Here is a 19,447-nt window from a genome sequence, read left to right on the forward strand (position 1 = left end):
AGCAACCCTCTTGTTTTTTTATTATAATGGATCCAAAAAACCACCGAAAGTGGATGCACATAGGAAAGAAAAAAACCGAAAGTACATCATACGAAAAGAAATAAAAGGACAGGTTTATTACTTTAAATTTATTAATATTTTTAAAAATTAATTTCCAGGTTTTCCATATTCCATCCATATTTAGCATGGAGAGAACCCTGTCGTCTAATTGTTCTCTACATAGACACATGACTATGACTTGCTCTCAATACATTGAGTCCATATGAGGGATTCGATCTGACGACCTTCCGGTGAAATGATGATACGAGAACCAACAAAATTCCATGTTTATATAACCCTGGGAGGTATACAGCTCATTCTTCGGAGGATTTACGATTAGGCCCGAAGGCGCTTCTGAGAAAAGCCATCAGCCTGATACAATAAGGGAGTGTGGCCTTCCAAAGGGCCAGATAATAATAAGGAACCCCGATGTCGCAGAACGGGAAACTGATGCCACAACTGGACCAGCAGAGCACCAAGCTCCTCAACCTCACCGTGCTTAAGCGGATCGATCCCTGTGTCGAAGACATCCTCTTCACAGCCGCTCATGTTACATTTTACGAATTCAATACCGAACAAAGCCAATGGGTGTGTACTCCTTTTCTGTCGTTCTGAACGTAAAACGAACTTTTGCTGGAATTTAATTCTGCCCTCAAGGTTTTGGTCATTTTAATGGTTTTTTTGGAAAATTGGTAAAATCCGCAGAGATTTTGCTTAATAGAAATGTGAAATTCCAGAGACTGACATGGATTTTGCGCAGAGTCGCAAAGATGTCGAGGGATCGCTCTTCGTGGTCAAGAGGTATTTCACTTTCTATATTTTTTTCTCGCCTATATTTATCTTTAAATTCAGTTTTCATGTTCAATTTCCATGGCAAAGAAAAGGACATTAAAAAGTACACATAAAAACATCATTTTTCTTAATGTTTATAAGCATTTACATGTTGAGTACGGTATTGGCAATAGCGGACCAGTGGTCGTGGCTTTTCAGTCCCTGCCCAGATAGGAATTCCCTAATAGCATCGGTGGTAATCTAGGCTCTCTAGGTATGTTGATATGACTCTAGCCAATATAAGAGATCACTTGAATAATAAAATCAAATGCTATCGAGTTCACATGAGTAATGGGTCAAGGAATTTGTAATGGTACTGAGCCCACATGAGTAAGTCAAGAATTTGTAATGCGACTTACACAAGGTGCTTGCTGGTAGTGAAAGAGGGGTGTTATTATTAACCCCACTAGGACTCCATTCCCCCACATTACATGTTCGCTTCCTTGTGTGCCATCGTGTCCCTGCAAAAGGGATGTTGTTAGTGGAACCCATCGGGATCATTAAATGATTAAGCGGTCAAACGCCAAAACAGTGTGGGAAGGGGTGTCTCACATTTTGGGTCGTGATGGATACTTGACCTTATGATTCTTCTCAGAGGTGGTGGATACTTGGCACTCAATTAAACTTTTTTCACTTATAATTATTCTCATACTTGGGGTTGTGCATGCCATCTATATTTGTTATAATGCAATTTAGATAAGATGCCTGACGTTGGTGAAAGAGGGGTGTTATTATTAACCCGACCAAAACTTCATTCTCGACCACATTACATGTTCGCTCCCTTGTTAGCTGGCGTGTCCATGCAAAAGGGCTGTTGTTAATGTAAATCATCATGCCCATTAAGTGATTAAGCGGTCACATGCCAAAACAGTGTAAAGCAGTGTCTTACATTTTAGGAGATGGTCAATACTTGACACTTATGTAGAAAATTTTCATTTATAATTACTCATACATTGAAGCTGTTCTTGTCATCTATATTTGTTGTGTATAATGTGGATGTTTGACATACTTGGGAGTTATATTTGCTGTATATAATACAGATGCTTGACATTTAAATAGAAAAAAATCATCTATAATTATTGTCATATTTGAGGTTGTGCTTATCATCTATATTTGTAATAAATAATATGGATAAGTTGACACTTATTTGTTGTAATATAATATGGATACTTGGCATTGAAGCAGAAGAATTTTTCGCTTATAATTTTCATACTCGGGGTTGTGCTCACTATTATGCTCATGCTCAGGGTTGTGCTTGCCAATGGTTGTGTTTGTATATAATATTTATCCAGTTATTTTACCATCTATATCCTATGTCACACGGTTTGGGTTCAAATTCGAGTTCGGCAACAATTGAGTTCGATTCGAATTCGAATTTTCTGATGAGGTTCGTATGAGGTTTGACATTAAGTTCGATTATACATATTGTTCAGCACACACGCACACAAAGATATATATATATATATATATATATATATATGACATAAAATAATAAAAAATCAAAATCAATCAATAAAGCTATATGAGTAGCAGTGAGCACCCACGAGCCACAACTCATGACCACTATTCACTTCACTCTTTAGGTGGTGGGTACAAGCAACATCTAGAAATTGAATTCATGAAATTGCAGAGAATACAACAGGCAGCAGCAACACTGAGCACAATAGAGCGAGTACACTCGGACTGAAGTTGGCTTGTGAAAATCTATCGATAGCCATGGTAAATAAAGCCAAACTAGTGGCCACCGCGGGAAACTAACTAGCAGGAAGTGAAACAAGAGAAAACCATGTGTTGCCCATGGTTTTTCTCATAAACCTTAAAACAAATGACAAAAACAGCCCAAACTCTAACCTCAAATGGCAAAAAAATTCAAAAATTTATAAAATTCAGCTTTAGGTTTGAATTCGTTAAGGTTCAAATTTGATGTTCGACTGTCAAGTTCATCGAACCTGAACAAATTCAATTTTTTTTTTGGGTTCGCCGAATTTCGAACCTCATGGTTCAATTTTGGCAAACCATGTGACATAGTCTATATCTATTGTATATAATATGGATATTTGACACTTAAGTAGAAAATTTTCACTTATAATTATTCTCATGCTTGGGGCTTGTGCTTGAAATCTATATTTGTTGTATATAATATTTATTTAGTTATCGAGGTAATTTGTGCTTGCCATCTATATTTGTTGCATATAATATTTATCTAGTTATTTAGGTAATTTGTGCTTGACACTTAAGTAGAATTTTTTCACTTATAAGTATTCTCATACTTAGGATTGTGCTTGCCAATGGTTGTGCTGTTGTATATAATATTTATCTAGTTATTTTGATAAAATTTGTGCTGGTCATATTCTCATACTTGGGGGTTGTGCTTGCCATCTATATATTTGTTGTATAGAATATTTATCTAGTTATTTTGGTAAGTTGTGCTTACCATATATATTTGTTGTATTATGTATACAATATTTATCTAGTTATTTTGGTAATTTATACTTACGATCTAGGTATTTGTTGTATATAATATTTATCTAGTTATTTTGGTAATTTATGCATGCCATATTCTCATACTTGGGGGTTATCTAGTTATTTTGGTAATTCATGCTCGCCATATTCTCATACATGGGGGTTCTGCTTGCAATCTTTTGGTAATTTGTGCTTTTTTGCCATATTCTCATATTTGGGGGTTGTGCTTGCAATCTTTGTTGTGTATAATATTTATCAAGCTATTTTGGTAATTGTTTTTGGCAGGTACTCTTCTACCATCTAGTTATTTTAGTTATTTTGGTAATTTATGTTTATAACCAGTGCTCTGATACCATCTACTTATACAAGTGAATTGTCTATGGCAGGTGCTCTTATACCATCTAGTTATTTTAGTTATTTTGGTAATTTGTGTTTATAACCAGTGCTCTGATACCATCTACTTATACAAGTGATCCTTTATTGGCTATAAGTTCATGACTCATAACCGATGTGGTATTGTGTTTGATTTTATTGCGTCCTGCTGATTGTGTTTTTTGGATTGTTTGAACAGGAATACACAGCCACGTTTCCAGTTTATTGTCATGAATAGGCGTAATACTGGTATGTGGTTTTCTCTAACATAAATCTACCTGTTTCCATATCTTAGAAGATTATATTGCATTTGGATTCACTTATAGCCATTTGACTGGTTTAGTACTCGGAGTAAGTCTCTGCTCATAGAACATAATTGCTGTCAAAATGCTAGCTCATTTGCTATAACTAGCTGAAATATGACTTTGTGCTATTGCAGAATGGTCTGATCATTCTCTCGTGGATATATTTTTGTTACTGTAGCATTTTATGCAACTCTGTGCTTTGTGTGACTGCAGAGTCCCCCTTCCATGAACATTTTTTTGGAAGTTAACTTCTCATCTGCCTCTCTCCAAAAGAGAAAATTCAAAAAAGTAAACTCCAGCCTTTCTGTTTCAAGTTGCAAATTCCTTTCTGTGCATATAAAATAAGTATGTTACAAAAGCAAACAGGCACATCATGATGCAAGGAAAAGAACAGCAAAACTTAATTTCCTTGGTCGCCAATTCTGATATATTAGATGCTTTCATTCAGAACTTAGCTGTCTGTCTTAAAGACTACAATTGAGTGCAATAAATAAGGACCTATTCTTTATTTTCATGCACATTGCATAAATAATAGCTCATCTACAAAAACAATCTTTTGAACATAGGTGTTCACTATTATCCAATTGGCAACTAGGGCCAAACTCCATGTGGGTCATCTTATTTATGGCAGCTGATATTTTTCTTGGATTCCTCTCTCCGAGAGGTGTAGGATTGACCTAAAGATCATCTGATTCTGATATGTATTTATGGAGATATGAATTTATTCATATTATTGACAATTTGTCAAGGTCGGCCAGCAAGAAAATTACCCCAACTTATCCTCAGCGTTGCATTATAAATAGAGGTGACCTCAAGTCATTTGTGACACACCTCTCATGATCTCTCTCCAATCATTTGGGTTTGGTGGCAAGAGAGGTCAAGTGGGAGACCTAGCTGCAGTTGAAGAAGGTCCCCTAGCCGCTGTCCTAAAGGAGATCAAGCCACAGTCATGGAGGAGACTTATACGCAGTCCAAGGGAAGGATCTAGCCGCAGTCATCTAAGGACCTAGTCACTGTCATAATGAAGCCTAGCCGCAGTCTTGAAGCCCTAGCAGCAGTCTTGTGAGGAGGTCTGGCCACAGTTAAAAGGAGGCCTGGTAGCTGTCAAGAGGAGCACCAATACACAGTATAAAGAAGCCCTTAATCTGCTGTCTAAAGGTGGCCCTAATCCGCTGACTAAAGGAGGCCCTAACTGCAGTTAAGAAAGGCCTAATACGCAGTCAAGGGAGACATCTAATACACAGCCAAGGAGAGACCCTAACACAGCTAATTGAAGCCTGTTGACAGCGTGAAGAAGACTAGATGGACAGCGTGGAAATCTTTGTGTGCTGTAGGTGACAGCGTGGCAAATAAGGCAGCCTTAAGGCTTGAATTAAAGGGCTGTTAGCAAGGCTGGAAGTTACAGTCATAAGGAGAAGCATTGCATTGGAAAAGTCTGTCTTCAAGACGGCATAGGGCAGAATAGGTTATGCGTTTGGGTGCTGTTAAGACTCAAGAGTAGACAGCTAGGCTAAGATTTTCAGGAAGAAAATGCTGCCTTTTGAATATCATTTGGGCAGGCCGAAAGCTACAGCTAGCTGTTGTGCTTGGCCACAGGCCATAGCACACAGCTAGAGGTTGAGTTAAGGGCTTTCAAGGGTGGACAGCACGTTTAGAAGGCAGTGTAGCATGAGAGAAGGATCTCCAAGGTATACTACAGTCCTAAAAGGACTTGTCTCTTGACTGTGGTGGAACTACTGCTACAGGGCTTGACATAACCTATAATGCAGCAAACCTCAATGCTAACAGGTTGCAGCAAGGGCTACTAGATTGATGAACTCAAAGGATATGCTACAGAACTCTTAATGACTGATTGAAGACTATCATGAGAATTCAGGGCTGCATCTTTGAACTGTCATCATTAGCAGAATGATGGACTTTCTACTGCTGTCATAAAATCTCAGATTTGTATATTTGTACTATCTCTTTATCTGCTTAACTATTGAAGAATATAAGAAGAATTGATCAAGGGTTTCCCCACATTGGGGTTTGTCCTTGGCTGGTGCCACATCTTGTGTCCTCTTGTCTCAACTTGTCTTCTACTGTTTATGTTTATGTTCTATCTGCATCTTACTATCATGCTGATGTGATTGCTAATCTGGATATTGATTTTGAGCTAATAAGAAAATTGAAGTAAATTGCTTTAAGCGTAGAACATACCAAAAATTAACATGGTATCAAAACCAAGTTGAAGACAAAGCCCAAGCAAGAGCGAAAGAGCAATCACTGAAGACAGATGGACAAGGTCAAAGGCTTAATGGGTTCCTCATCCCACTTCCTGGCTGAAGACAAGCTCCATGAAAAGTTTTACTATCACGGACTGCTACAAAAAACAAGTACACCAAGGGTGAACTCAAAGCGAAGAAGATGATCAGAGATTCCATTGACAAGCGTCTAGTGGCCTACATCTCCAATTTAAACACCTCCAAGGAAATCTACGATAGATTGGTAAGCATGTTCAAGGTTAGTGATGCAAATCAAATTTTGTTCCTCAAAAATAAGTTGAAGGATATTAAGACAGGCAAAGTTGAGGATATTCAATCCTACTTCTTAAATATCACTGAGATCAAGAATGATCTTCTATCGATTGGAGAAGTCATTTCTGACAGGGAACTTACTATCACTACCTTTGGAGGGCTCCCACCTGAGTGGTATCTATTTAGAACCGCTATTCTCAACAATGATCGAAGGAATGACCGGTATAATGGCAAAGGAAAAAGGAATGCAAGACATCAAGGAAATGGTCGACCTTCCAAGAAAGCCAGGAACTCCAGGTATGAAGAATCAAATGTTGTTTTTGATAAGAAAAAGGAGTATTATATTATATCGGACCTCTCCACTACCTCTCCTCTGGACACTTTGGGAAATTGGCTTATTGATAATGGTGCTTCAAGGCACTTCCTTAGATTCAAAGAAGTGCTCTCTAATCTGATAGAGAAGGAAACAAATTGGAAGATTATTCTTGGAGATGATGCCACCTATCCCGTAAAGGGTGTAGGGAATGTTACTCTTCAATTGGATCAGGGTAACTCGATTCATTTACAAGAAGTTCTTTATGTACTTGATCTCAAGAAGAACCTGGTGTCCATTTCGGCAATGGAAGACAAAGGTTACAAGGTGGCATTCATTGATGGAAAGGTACGTGTTTGGAAAAGAAATTTTAAAGATGCTTTTACTCTTGGGTTTAGGGTTGGCACTTTGTATCAAGTTGTAGGAAGTTCGTTGGGAGCCATGTCTTGCGACACATCTCTATAATTTGATCTATGATACTAGAGGTTTGCCCATCTTCATTGCAAGGCTCTACCCGACGTGAGTCAGATGGTGGTAGGGGTGTCTGAGTTCAAAGGAGAGCATGAAGGTATATATCCAGGATGTATCGAGGGAAAGCTTACAAGGGGACCATTCCCCTCAAGTAATAGCAAGACCACAGATGTGGATCAGCCCAAGGGGTTTGAGGTTCACGATTTGGAATCTCATATATGCAGGGTGAAGAAAACTCTCTATGGTTTGAAGAAAGCACCCCGGGCTTGGGATGAGAGGATTAACAACTATCTGATGAAGCTGAGATTCACTAGGAGTGAGGCCGATCCAAACCTTTGCTTTAAGGTTGTGGATGATAGACCTCTCATATTGGTACCTTATGAGGACAACCTCTTTTTGACAGGTGCAGACCCTCTCATTTACAAATGTAAGAGGGAGATAGATTCTGAATTTGGAATGGTGAACTGCAAGCCAGTGACTACCCCGATGGAGCTTATCTTTAAGAAGTTATGCGGTAGTGCTGCTAGATCTGAATTGGGAAATGCTTTTGAGTATCGTCAACTCATAGTAGCATTGATGTTCTTGGTGAACTCCCATCCAGATATATGTTTTGCAGTGAACACGTTGAGCCAATATATGGTTGAGCCTCATCACACACATTGGATAGGTGCCAAGAATCTTCTGAGATATTTTCGGGGCACAATCACTCATGGACTGAGATACAGTGCCAGAGATGTGAGGCTGCATGGTTATTCTGATGTTGATTGGGCAAGCAGTGTGATGGATCGCAAGAGCACTTCTAGGTGCTGTTTTTCTTTGGGTTCTGCTTCGATAGCCTGGATGAGCAGGAAGCAGATGTCGGTTGCTTTGAGCATCGCTGAGGCTAGATACATAGCTGCGAGTATAGCCTCCTGTGAAGCTGTCTTGTTGTGGAAGCTCTTCATTGAGCTGCTTGGACATGTGCTGGATACCATCGTGATCCTATGCGACAACCAGAGTGGGATCCGATTGTCGGAGAATCCCGTGTTTCATGATCGCTCCAAGCATATAGACATCAGGTACCACTTTATCCGTGATATGGTACAACGAGGAGTAATAAGGCTCCATCACATTGGGACTGATGTGCAGGTTGCCAATATTATGACGAAGCCCCTGGGAAAGGTAAAATCCTTGACTTTCGGAGAACGATTAGGAGTCGTGGAGAGACCCTCTCTTGAAGGTCCTGTATGATATGGACATTGAGCTCTGGGAGCTCCGAGGAGCTTGGGGTACTTCTTGGAGCAATGAGCAACCATAGGGTGAGTGGTTCAACCTTCCCTAGTGGTTTGCTATGTAGGCAGGATGAGTGGTTCATCCTTCTCCTGCTGAGACACAATCATAGGGTGAGTGGTCCAGCCTTCCCCTGGGATACCCCATGGCGTCATGTAGGCAGGATGAGTGGTTCATTCTTCTCTTACTGAGACATCCTACCCATGTAGTCTGGGACTCATGGGAAGTACCTCTCATCTGGTCAATGAGTAGGGAAATGAGGATAGGGACCATAGTACTACCGATGGACGCATCGTGTACTATCATACTCCCTATGATAGGATGATATTGATCTAGGATCAATTGGAACTAATTTCGAGTCAGTAAGAGTGGTATGAGAGACTCTCTTTATTTGGAGCTGATTTCGGATCAGTAAGAGTGCTATGAGACACTCTCTTTATTTGGAACTGATTTCGGATCAGTAAGAGTGGTATGAGACACTCTTTATTTGGAACTGATTTCGGACTAGTAAGAGTGGTATGAGACACTCTCTTTTTGGGATTGACTTCGGGTCAATAGAGAATGGTATGATACATTCTTGATCTCTTCTTCTTCTTCATAGTTCAGCAGAGCAGTGCATTGATGGCAGAGATAGTACAAACTGGCAGATGGATTAATAGATGCAGTTCTCCCTAGTTGAGAGGGAATGTTGAAATTGGAAACTAGGGCCAAACTCCATGTGGGTCATCTTATTTATGGCAACTGATATTTTTATTGGATTCCTCTCTTCGAGAGGTGTAGGACTGATTTAAAGATGATCTGATTCCGACATGTATTTATGGAGATATGAACTTATTCATATTATTGACAATTTGTCAAGGTCAGCCAGCAAGCAAATTACCCCAACTTACCCTCAACGTTGCATTATAAATAGAGGTGACCTCAAGTCATTTGTGACACACATCTCTCATGATCTCTCTCCACTCGTTTGGGTTTGGTGGCAAGAGAGGTCAAGTGGGAGACCTAGCTGCAGTTGAAGAAGGTGCGCTAGTCGCTGTCCTAAAGGAGATCAAGCCACAGTCATGGACGAGGCTTATGCACAGTCCAAGGGAAGGATCTAGCCGCAATCATCTAAGGACCTAGCTGCTGTCATAATGAAGCCTAGCCGCAGTTTAAAAAGGAGACCTATTAGCTATGAAGAGGAGCATCAATACGCAGTATAAAGAAGCCCTTAATCTGTTGTCTAAAGGTGGCCCTAATCCACTGACTAAAGGAGGCCCTAATTGCAGTGAAGAAAGGCCTAATACGTAGTCAAGGGAGACATCTAATACGTAGCCAAGGAGAGACCCTAACGCAGCTAATTGAAGCCTGTTGACAATGTGAAGAAGACTATATGGACACCGTGGAAATCTTGGTATGCTGTAGGTGACAACACGACAAATAAGGCAACTTTAAGGCTTGAATTAAAGGGCTGTTAGCAAGGCTGGAAGTTACAGTCATAAGGAGAAGCATTGCATTGGAAAAGTCTGCCTTCAAGACAACATAGGGCAGAATAGGTTATATGTTTGGGTGCTGCTAAGAGTAGACAACTAGGCTAAGATCTTCAGGAAGAAAACGCTGCCTTTTGAATATCATTTGGGCAGGCCGAAAGCTACAACTAGTTGTTGTGCTAGGCCACAGGCCATAGCACATAGCTAGAGGTTGAGTTAAGGGCTGTCAAGGGTGGACAACACCTTTAGAAGGCAGTGTAGCATGAGAGAAGGATCTCTAAGGTATACTACAGTCCTAAAAGGACTTGTCTCTTGACTGTGTGGTGGAACTACTGCTATAGGACTTGCCATAACCTATAATGCAACAAACCTCAGTGCTAACATGTTGCAACAAGGGCTACTAGATTGATGAACTCAAAGGATATGCTACAACACTCTTAATGACTGATTGAAGACTGTCATGAGAATTCAGGGCTGCATCTTTGAACTGTCATTATTAACAAAATGATGGACTTTCTATTGCTGTCATAAAATGTAAGATTTGTATATTTGTACTCTTTCTCTATCTGCTGAACTATTGAAGACTATAAGAAGAATTGATCCAACGTTCCCCCACATTGGGGTTTGTCCCTGGCTGGTGCCACATCTTGTGTCCTCTTGTCTTGGCTTGTCTTCTACTGTTTATGTTTATGTTCTATCTGCATCTTACTATCATGCTGATGTGATTGCTAATCTAGATATTGATTTTGAGCTAATAAGAAAATTGAAGTAAATTGCTCTAAGCATAGAACATACCAAAAATTAACAAGCTGCCTGTCTGAAAGATTACAATTGAGTGCAATAAATAGAGACCTATTCTTTATTTTCATGCACATTGCATAAATAATAGCTCATCTACAAAAACAATCTTCTGAACATAGGTGTTCACTATTATCCATTTCCCACAACCTTCATGTCAGGCCAGGATAATAACTCCCAAATTGATGTTTTCTATTAATGTAAACATAATTATATAACATGAGGAGCTGTGACCTTGGAATACCTTTGGGATTCATATTCCAAGGTTGCTTCCTATTCTACCTTTTCATTTTCCTTTATTTACATATTTACATTTTTCTCACCCATTCCCCGATGATTAGGTGTCTAACATTCCCCCCCCCAAATTTGAAGGGGTTTTTATGAGTCCAAGCATCATTCTGAATCTTTCAAACTTTTCTCTTCCAAGTGCTTTAGTGAAGATGTCCACAATTTGCTCATTTGGAACAATGTCGTAGATGAATAGTCTCAGTCTCTGCATGATGTTGAACCAAATGATACTTTGTATTGATATGTTTGGTTTGATCATGGAATTTGGGATTCCTGGACAACTTAATTGCAGAAGTATTGTCAATAAGAAGGGGAGTAGAGTTCACTTGTATGTCTTGCTTGTCTTCAAGAATTTTCTCGAACCACAAAATCTCCTTGGTTGCTTCTGCAGCGGCTACATATTCTGCCTCTGTTTGGAATCTGTTTTAACTAACTATTTGCGTGCCCTCCAGGATGGACAACTCCTGATCCAAGGCTCATAACATATCTAGAAGTAGACACTCCATTTTCCTTATCTGCATCAAAGTTTGAATCATAATATCTAATCAAATTAAAGTCATCCATGTGTGAATATTTAAGCCTTGAGTTTCTTTCAAGTACTTTAGAACTCTTTTTGCAGTAGACTAATTTTCTTCAGAAGGCTTTTGCATAAACCTGGAAATGATTCCAATAACAAATGGAATATTTGGTTTGGTAGTGGTGAGCTAGATAAGACTTCCCACAAGCTGTCTATACATAGTTGCATCCTCAAATTCATTTCCTTTTTTAGATGTGAGCTTCAGATTTTGTTCGATTGGAGTGGACAAAGAATTGCATTTAACCATGCTAAACTTGTTTAGCAATTCTCCAATGTACTTCTTTTGAGAGAGAAATATATACATTGGATGTGTTGAAAAATAATGTAGTTATGGTCAACGTTTTTCATTGCAAAACATGAAGAAAAATTCAATTTGTTGTCTCCTACAAGTTGGCCCCATTAGGGCTACCTAGCCCACACGACTCATATAAATATGTGGTAGTTGGCTCTCATTTTCATTATCATCAACTCAACAAGCTCGGTCTACTACATCAGAGCTTATTCACACATGCGAAGTTCAGAAAAGGATTCTCTTTTGGCTACTTTGTCTATCTCTTCAAGTCTCATTGATTACTATTGACTTGGGCATCAAATTGACTTCTGTTCTGTTCATTTTGAAGGTCGAAGACTTCAAAAGGACCTTGACTTTTGTTGATGGCAATTTCGCTCTTTTGATGTGACATTGACCTGAGTTGACCGCAATTTCACTCTTTTGATGTGACATTGACCTGAGTTTACCGTGGGTTTTGGGCCGAGTTTTTGTGACTGTTCAATGAGTTTTCTGTGGCGGCTTAAAGACTACATTTCGGCCTCTTTTTACAGTGATCATAGGACTGATCTTCGGCCTAGTTGTGAAGTCCAATGCAGCTGATATGAAGTTGAATCTCTCTCTATGTATACAGACTTTGACTGGTATTTCTCATTGAAGAGTAATTTGAATTTATTGGAACATTTTGATGTACTTTTGATGGACAAAATCTCTCTCACAAGGAAATAATTTCGGGTTTTCCCCTGGTTGTGAGCCTAATCCTGGTGTCTTTTGTCTCTTATTGTTTATTGTTCATTGTGATCTCTATTTACTACTCTTGTTGAAGATTTGAATTGTTGAAGTTTTTCATGTATAGCTGCTTGTTGATTAAAGTATAAAGAAGGAACTGATTGCATCAATAGAAGTAGTTATCAATTGTGTAAAACTGTTCTAGCCCTAGCTACACTAGAATTTCAACATGGTATTGGAGTTGGGCTGAAGAAAAGTCAGTGAAGTCACCCCGAAAAAGGCACCTATGAAGGATTCCTTGTCAATAAGGACTGCTTAGCTTTTGGAAATGAATTATGCTAAACAAGGCTTGAAGGCCTAATTTATTAAAATAACCTCAGGCAAATTGTTAAAAGAGTTGGCGTGGCGCTTCAGGAACCAAGAGAAATAGCAAATGATTTACTTGAACTCAATTCAATGTACCTTAATAGCTTTTCATAATGGAATCCTAGTGTGAAATGGATAGCTCCTCAAACAAATTCCATATATGCAATGGGCAATGGTCTACACTTTTAAAAGTAGACTGTTCTAACTTTCCAATTGTTTAAACTTCCAGTCTACAGTAGGGGAATGTGATAGTGGATTGTTCTATTTCATTCACTATCTGCAAGAACAATGGTGATTCCTGATCAAGCAACAGTCACTCTGAGCTATACTGGTGTCGTCTATACTCATGCCGAAATTTTTAAAATCGATAATAATGAAGGCATAAGAATAAGTTTTGTGAGGCAGGAATGCATATAATCTCTGGGCTAGAATATGAGTTGTTCTGGGCTTCTATTTTCTGTATTTTCTGGGCTTGATCATGGCATCTTTTGGACACGTATGTGAGCATGTTCTGGCTTAATCTTTGACAACCAAATGCGAGTTCATCTTCTGAGTTCTTTGGAGACGTCTATTTCCAAGGTTCTGAAGTTCTTTCATATATGGTTTCGTTCCCTTATGATGATATGATGCTCTGTATGTGAGTTACTTCAAAATGATCTAAGTCATACTAGGGTTGTTAAAAGGTATACTTCAAGTTGCCAGATGTTACAGTGAGTATGCTGTTGTAAGATACAAGTTGTTCTGAGGTGACAAATGCTACAATTGCTTGATCTATGCGTTACACAGTTTATATGATCCAGTGACAAAGGTATGTTATATGGAGTGCTCAAATTGCAAAGAGTATACATTGCGTATAGCATGTACAACATAGTATGTATGTGATGCAAGTGGTATGCATATAATCCAAGCCATCTCCTAAGGTATGATAGTATATGATGTGATATATGTTGGAATATGTATGTGAGTATGTTGTAGCACTGTACATGATCCAAAGTTGCTATTGTATGGTTGATTTATATGATTCGAGTTGCTATAACAATTGCTAAGTAATGATGTGATCATGAGAGTTTGTGTACACCCTTATAGTATCTATGTCATTAACAATAATTCGTATAACAGATTTGGCAGACAATATATATGACATAGCAGACACTGTTGGTATGTATGACATGGCAGACACCCTTGGTATGTATGACATGGCAGGCAATATGTATGACATGGCAGGCAATATGTATGACATGGCAGACAATACATATATGAGATGGCAGACAATACATATATGACATGGCAAACACTCTTGGTATGTATGACATGGCAAACACTCTTGGTATCTATGATATGGCAGATAGTATGTATGACATGTCAGACAGTAATATGACTGACGTGAGTTATGCCCTGTCAAGATCTGAGCTGTTACAGTCCATTCAAATTGTAACCAGTACATCTAGGACATGCTATGAGAGACACATTTAATACAAATTGAGAGGTATGTAATATGTACACAATGCTTGCACGAGTAACAGCGATCGGAATATGTATAATTTGGGTGCGATTTTGATGATATATGATAGTACTCTTGATATAATAATTCTTATGTATAAGTTCTGAGACATATTTGATATGTCAGTTGCATGATGCAACATTGATTGACTTGACAGTAACTTGATATGATATTGAAACGTGGACAGTATATGTGACCAAGTATATTCTACAGCGATGGTATATGTCAATATGGTAGTAATTTGAACAGTATGAAGGAATTGCAATCATCTTTGAGGACGTGTTGCATTAACAAGAAGAACTGAATCTATCATGAGCAATGACTGTAGTAAGCAGGATCTGTGGCAAGTCTAGGCTCCAAGTTACCTTACACCTCTGAGGAATCTGATTACATGAATTGTGTGGAAGAAAGAAAGTCGAGTATAGGAATACTCCTTGAAGTCGAGAACCTCAAAAACGGTGCCCCATATAAATTTTCGGGCAGAAGAAGGATGATACTCATTGCTAAATAACTGACCTCTAGCTCCAATATAAGTCTTCAATTGAAAGGACTGTTTTTGATTTCATGTTTTGGCTGAAGACTTGTAGATCTCTAAGGGTTTGAACAAGAAAGAAACCCTAGGATTGCCTTTGTTAAAAATGATGAAGAATGCAAGAATGATTGATGAAGAATAAGCGTTAGGGTTTGGGATTAAAACCCTATCAAGTCAAAAGGAGCTGCAAATGAAAAAAAACCTGGGCTTGTGGATTAATTACTTCCCTAGCTCCTGAATGAGTTGACATCTTGGTAATGAGGTTGATTTGCAGGATGGATTTAAAGATCAAGAGGGAGTTGCCACAATCTCAAAAAGATAAGTATCTTGTATTTCTTTGTTTTAATTATTATTGACATTGGATTGTTTTGTAAACCTTGGGTAGGGTTTTGGAAAAGAAAGCCTAGGGCTTATGAATCAAACCCTGGACCTGATTGCTTTCGTTTAAGAAGATTTGACATCTTGTTAAGGTTGATTTGCAAAATGAATGTAAAAGGACTAAAGATTAAGAGGGAGTTGAAAAGATAAATATCTTGTTTTTCATTTTACTTTTAAATTGTTACTAATGATGTGAACTCTTTACAAGGACTCCTTGTTGATGATATGGACTCAATGATAATGATGTGGATTTGTTGATAATGTGGACTTATTGATAATGATAATGATGTGAGCTTGTTGATGTGGACTCATTGATGATGTAGATGATGATGAACTCTTTGATGTTGCGAACTCCTTGATGTGAACTCTTTGATGATGATGTGAACACCTTGATAATGTGGATGTGAACTCTTTGTTGATGTTGATGTGAAGATGTGGATGATGGACTCCTTGTGAACTCTTTGATGATGGTATGGACTCCTTGATAATGTGATGAGATTGACTTGATCAGAGAAGGCCAAGATCAAGAGGGAGCTTACACACTCTCTCAAAATAGAAGTATTATCTTGATTGTTTCATTATGAGTCTCTTGGCTTGCTTGGTTGTTCTTGTTCTTCCATGGCCTTCTCATGAGGATTTCAGGTACATAATGAAGACGACCAAGGTAAGGCAAATCGTTAGAAATATTGGAAGAACAATGTGACAAAAAGATTCATGATAGGGTATGTACTCAGAGGAAGCAAACAAGATTAGCCTGATTGAAGCACGCTTCTATGAAGATGATTAGAAGTTTTGAAGATCTTTGCTGATCTAGATATGCTAAAATGAGCTCGTAACTTTTTTGCTATGTAGAGTACTTCTGTGTAAGAGGGAGCTGCTTTTAAGGCATGGACTTGGTGATATGCTTGGCATGATGGATTGCAGGTCCATCGACATCTCCCTGATGAATGATTTGAAGACGCTGCAAGACTCTGATATTGATTGGTTCAGATTTGATTATGGGATGTTGGATTCTATGCTTGCTTCTGTGAGAAACCACCTATTATTCGCTGGATTTGACTATGAACACTGATATTCACTTCTATGAGAAGCCACTTATTATTGGACTCTACTATGGTTGCCAATGATTGCTTATGAGAAAAGCTGAGGCTGATGTCTATTATTTTCTGCTGATAGCTGATGAGAGAAGATTCGGTTGAAGCAAAATGAACAATTGAATGCCATTGCTTGTTGAAATTTCAAATGATTAAGTATTGAGATCCACCATGGCTACATTTTTGATGTTGAACTGATTTCTGATATGAAGAAATTGGAATGACTGAGAATCCCCTTGAAGAGGGAGCATTACATAACATCATATTATGAACCATCTCTTGTAGACTGTGTGCTGTGAGACCTTGTGGTCTGGGAGATGGATTCCTCTTGTAGGTTGTGTGTTGTGAGAGCTTGTGGTTCGGGAGATGTATTCCTCCTGTAGGCTGTCTGCTGTGAGACATTGTTGTTCGAGAGACCTTTTGGTTCGGGAGATGTATTCCTCTTGTAGGAAGTGTATTGTAAGACATTGTTGTTCTGGAGATGTATTGATGATTCCTCTTGTAGGTTGTGTGTCATGAGACCTTGTGGTCCGGGAGATGTATTCCTCTTGTAGGCTGTGTCATGAGACATTGTTGTTTGGGAGATGTATTGATGATCCCTCTTGTAGGTTGTCTGCCATGAGATCTTGTGGTTCGAGAGATGTATTCCTCCTGTAGGCTGTGTGCCATGAGACCTTGTGGTTCGAGAGATGTATTCCTCATGTAGTCTGTGTGCTGTGAGACATTGTTGTCCGGGAGATGTATTGATGATTTCTCCAGTAGGCTGTGTGTTGTGAGACATTGTGGTTCGGGAGATGTATTGATGATTTCTCTTGTAAGATGTGTTCCGTGAGACCTTGTGGTCTGGGAGATGCTTTGTTGGTTCCTCACTTAGGTTGTGTGCCATGAGACCTCGTGGTCAGGGAGGTGCTGTGAGATGGATGTTGTGTATCTTTCCTTATGATGAGTTTGAGAGAGAGAGAAACTTGGATTGTGTTCTCTTTGTTAGGCTGTGGGCTGTGAGACCTATGAATTGGTCGGGAAGATTGATTTTGAGAGAGAATGAAAAACTACCTCTCTAGCTAAGAGGGAGTGTTGAAAATAATGAAGCAATGGTCGACAATTTTCATTGCAAAACATGAGGAATTTAATTTATTGTCTCCTACAAGTCGGCTTCAAGAAACCTACATGTCGGCCTCATTAGGGCTAATTAGTTCACACATGACTCTTATAAATGTGTGCATGTTGGCTCTCATTTTCATTATCATCAACTCAACAAGTTCGTTCTACTACTTTAGAGCTTATTCACACGTGCGAAGTTCAAAAAAGGATTCACACGTGGGTCGTTGATTATAGTTGACTTGGGCATCAAATTGACTTTGGTTCTGTTCATTTTGGAGGCTGAAGCCTTCAAAAGGACCTTGAATTTTGTTGACTGCAGTTTCGCTCATTTGATGTGATGTTGACCTGAGTTGACTGTGGGTTTTGGGCCGAGTTTTTGTGACTATTCGATGAGTTTTTTGTGGTGGCTTAAGGACTACATTTTGGCCTCTTGTTACAATGATCACAGGACTAATCTTCAACCTAGTTGTGAAGTCTAGTGCAGTTGATTTGAAGCTGACTCTCTCTCTATGTAGATAGACTTTGTTTGGTATTTCTCATTGAAGAGTAATTTGGATTTATTGGAACATTTTGATGTACTTTTGATGGACATAATATCTCTCTTAAGGAATTTTTTATGGGTTTTCCCCTTGTGGATTTTGCCTTGACCATGAGCCTAATCCTAGTGTCTCTCGTCTCTTATTGTTTATTGTTCATTGTGATCTCTATTTACTGCTCTTGTTGAAGATTTGAATGGTTGAAGTTTTTCATGTATAACTACTTGTTGATTAAAGTATAAAGAAGGAACTGATTGCATCAATATAAGTAGTTATGAATTGTAAAGAACTATTCTAGTCCTAGCTACACTTAATTTCAATAGGATGTTGGGTCACTATAATGCCTAAATTGTAGTGAAGGTGTCACGCATTTGTCATCTTGAATCCTTTCTTCAACTCTTTCTTTATGGATGCAATATAGTTTTCATTGTTCTCTCTTATCAACATATTATCTACATATATTACAAGATAGATAACAAATTTTCCAACTTTCTTGACAAAAATTTTGCATCTTCAAGACTAAAGTGTTTGAAATTAATTTCAGATGATGCTCAATCAATTTTTCATACTAGGCTTGCGGTGCTTGTTTTAGGCCATATAAGGATTTGATGAGTTTGCATACTTTCTATTCTTGTCCCTTCACAACAAAGCCTTTTAGTTGAGACATGAAGACATTTTCTTTCAATTCTCCATTTAAGAAAGTAGTCTTTACGTCCATTTGATGGAATTTCCATCCATTTTGAGTTGCCAAGGCAAAGAGAGTCCGAACGGTAGCTTTTATGTGCAAATCTTTTTGCCACGAGTCTTGCTTTATGCTTTTCAAGTGAGCCATTTGAATTATACTTATTCTTGTAGACCCACTTGCAGTGAATTGGTTTGGTTCCAAATGGAGGGTCCACCAACTTCCATGTTCCATTCTTTATGAGAGCATCATACTCCTTCTGCATTGCTTCTTTCCATTCATCATGAGAAGCAACTTATTTAAAGGAAGTTGGTTCAAAATTAGTAGACAAATTCAATTCACAATCATATGAAACATCCATATCATTAACATAATCAGAATCATCTACATCGCCTCCATTTTGTCTGATGGAACTTCTAGTTCTCGTATATCTGACCTCATCAGGGTGAACACTTTCAAGTGTTTTGGTGAGCCATTTTGGGGGACCTTTTTGAGATAATTGAGGTTGCTCTGTTGATAGAAAAGGGGCTACATCAAGATTTAACCTTC

General features: G+C 38.6%; 1 protein-coding gene across 2 annotated transcripts in view; it reads left to right on the top strand.

Annotated features, from left to right (window-relative positions):
* The first annotated feature begins 203 nt into the window (after positions 1 to 203).
* Positions 204 to 19,447, top strand: part of DCP1 (decapping 1) — a 111,684-nt gene continuing 92,440 nt past the window's right edge. For both annotated transcript variants that reach the window (XM_089384126.1, XM_089384127.1), the window contains exons 1-3: positions 204 to 627; positions 800 to 840; positions 3,905 to 3,954. In XM_089384126.1, the coding sequence (XP_089240252.1) occupies positions 469 to 627; positions 800 to 840; positions 3,905 to 3,954 (250 nt within the window). In that variant the 5' untranslated portion in view covers positions 204 to 468. The remainder of the gene's footprint in view (positions 628 to 799; positions 841 to 3,904; positions 3,955 to 19,447) is intronic.

The sequence above is a fragment of the Pinus tabuliformis genome, chromosome Q (genome assembly GCF_031772625.1).
Source record: "Pinus tabuliformis cultivar Carrire ecotype Pingquan chromosome Q, CPIR1, whole genome shotgun sequence".
Taxonomy (NCBI): domain Eukaryota; kingdom Viridiplantae; phylum Streptophyta; class Pinopsida; order Pinales; family Pinaceae; genus Pinus; species Pinus tabuliformis.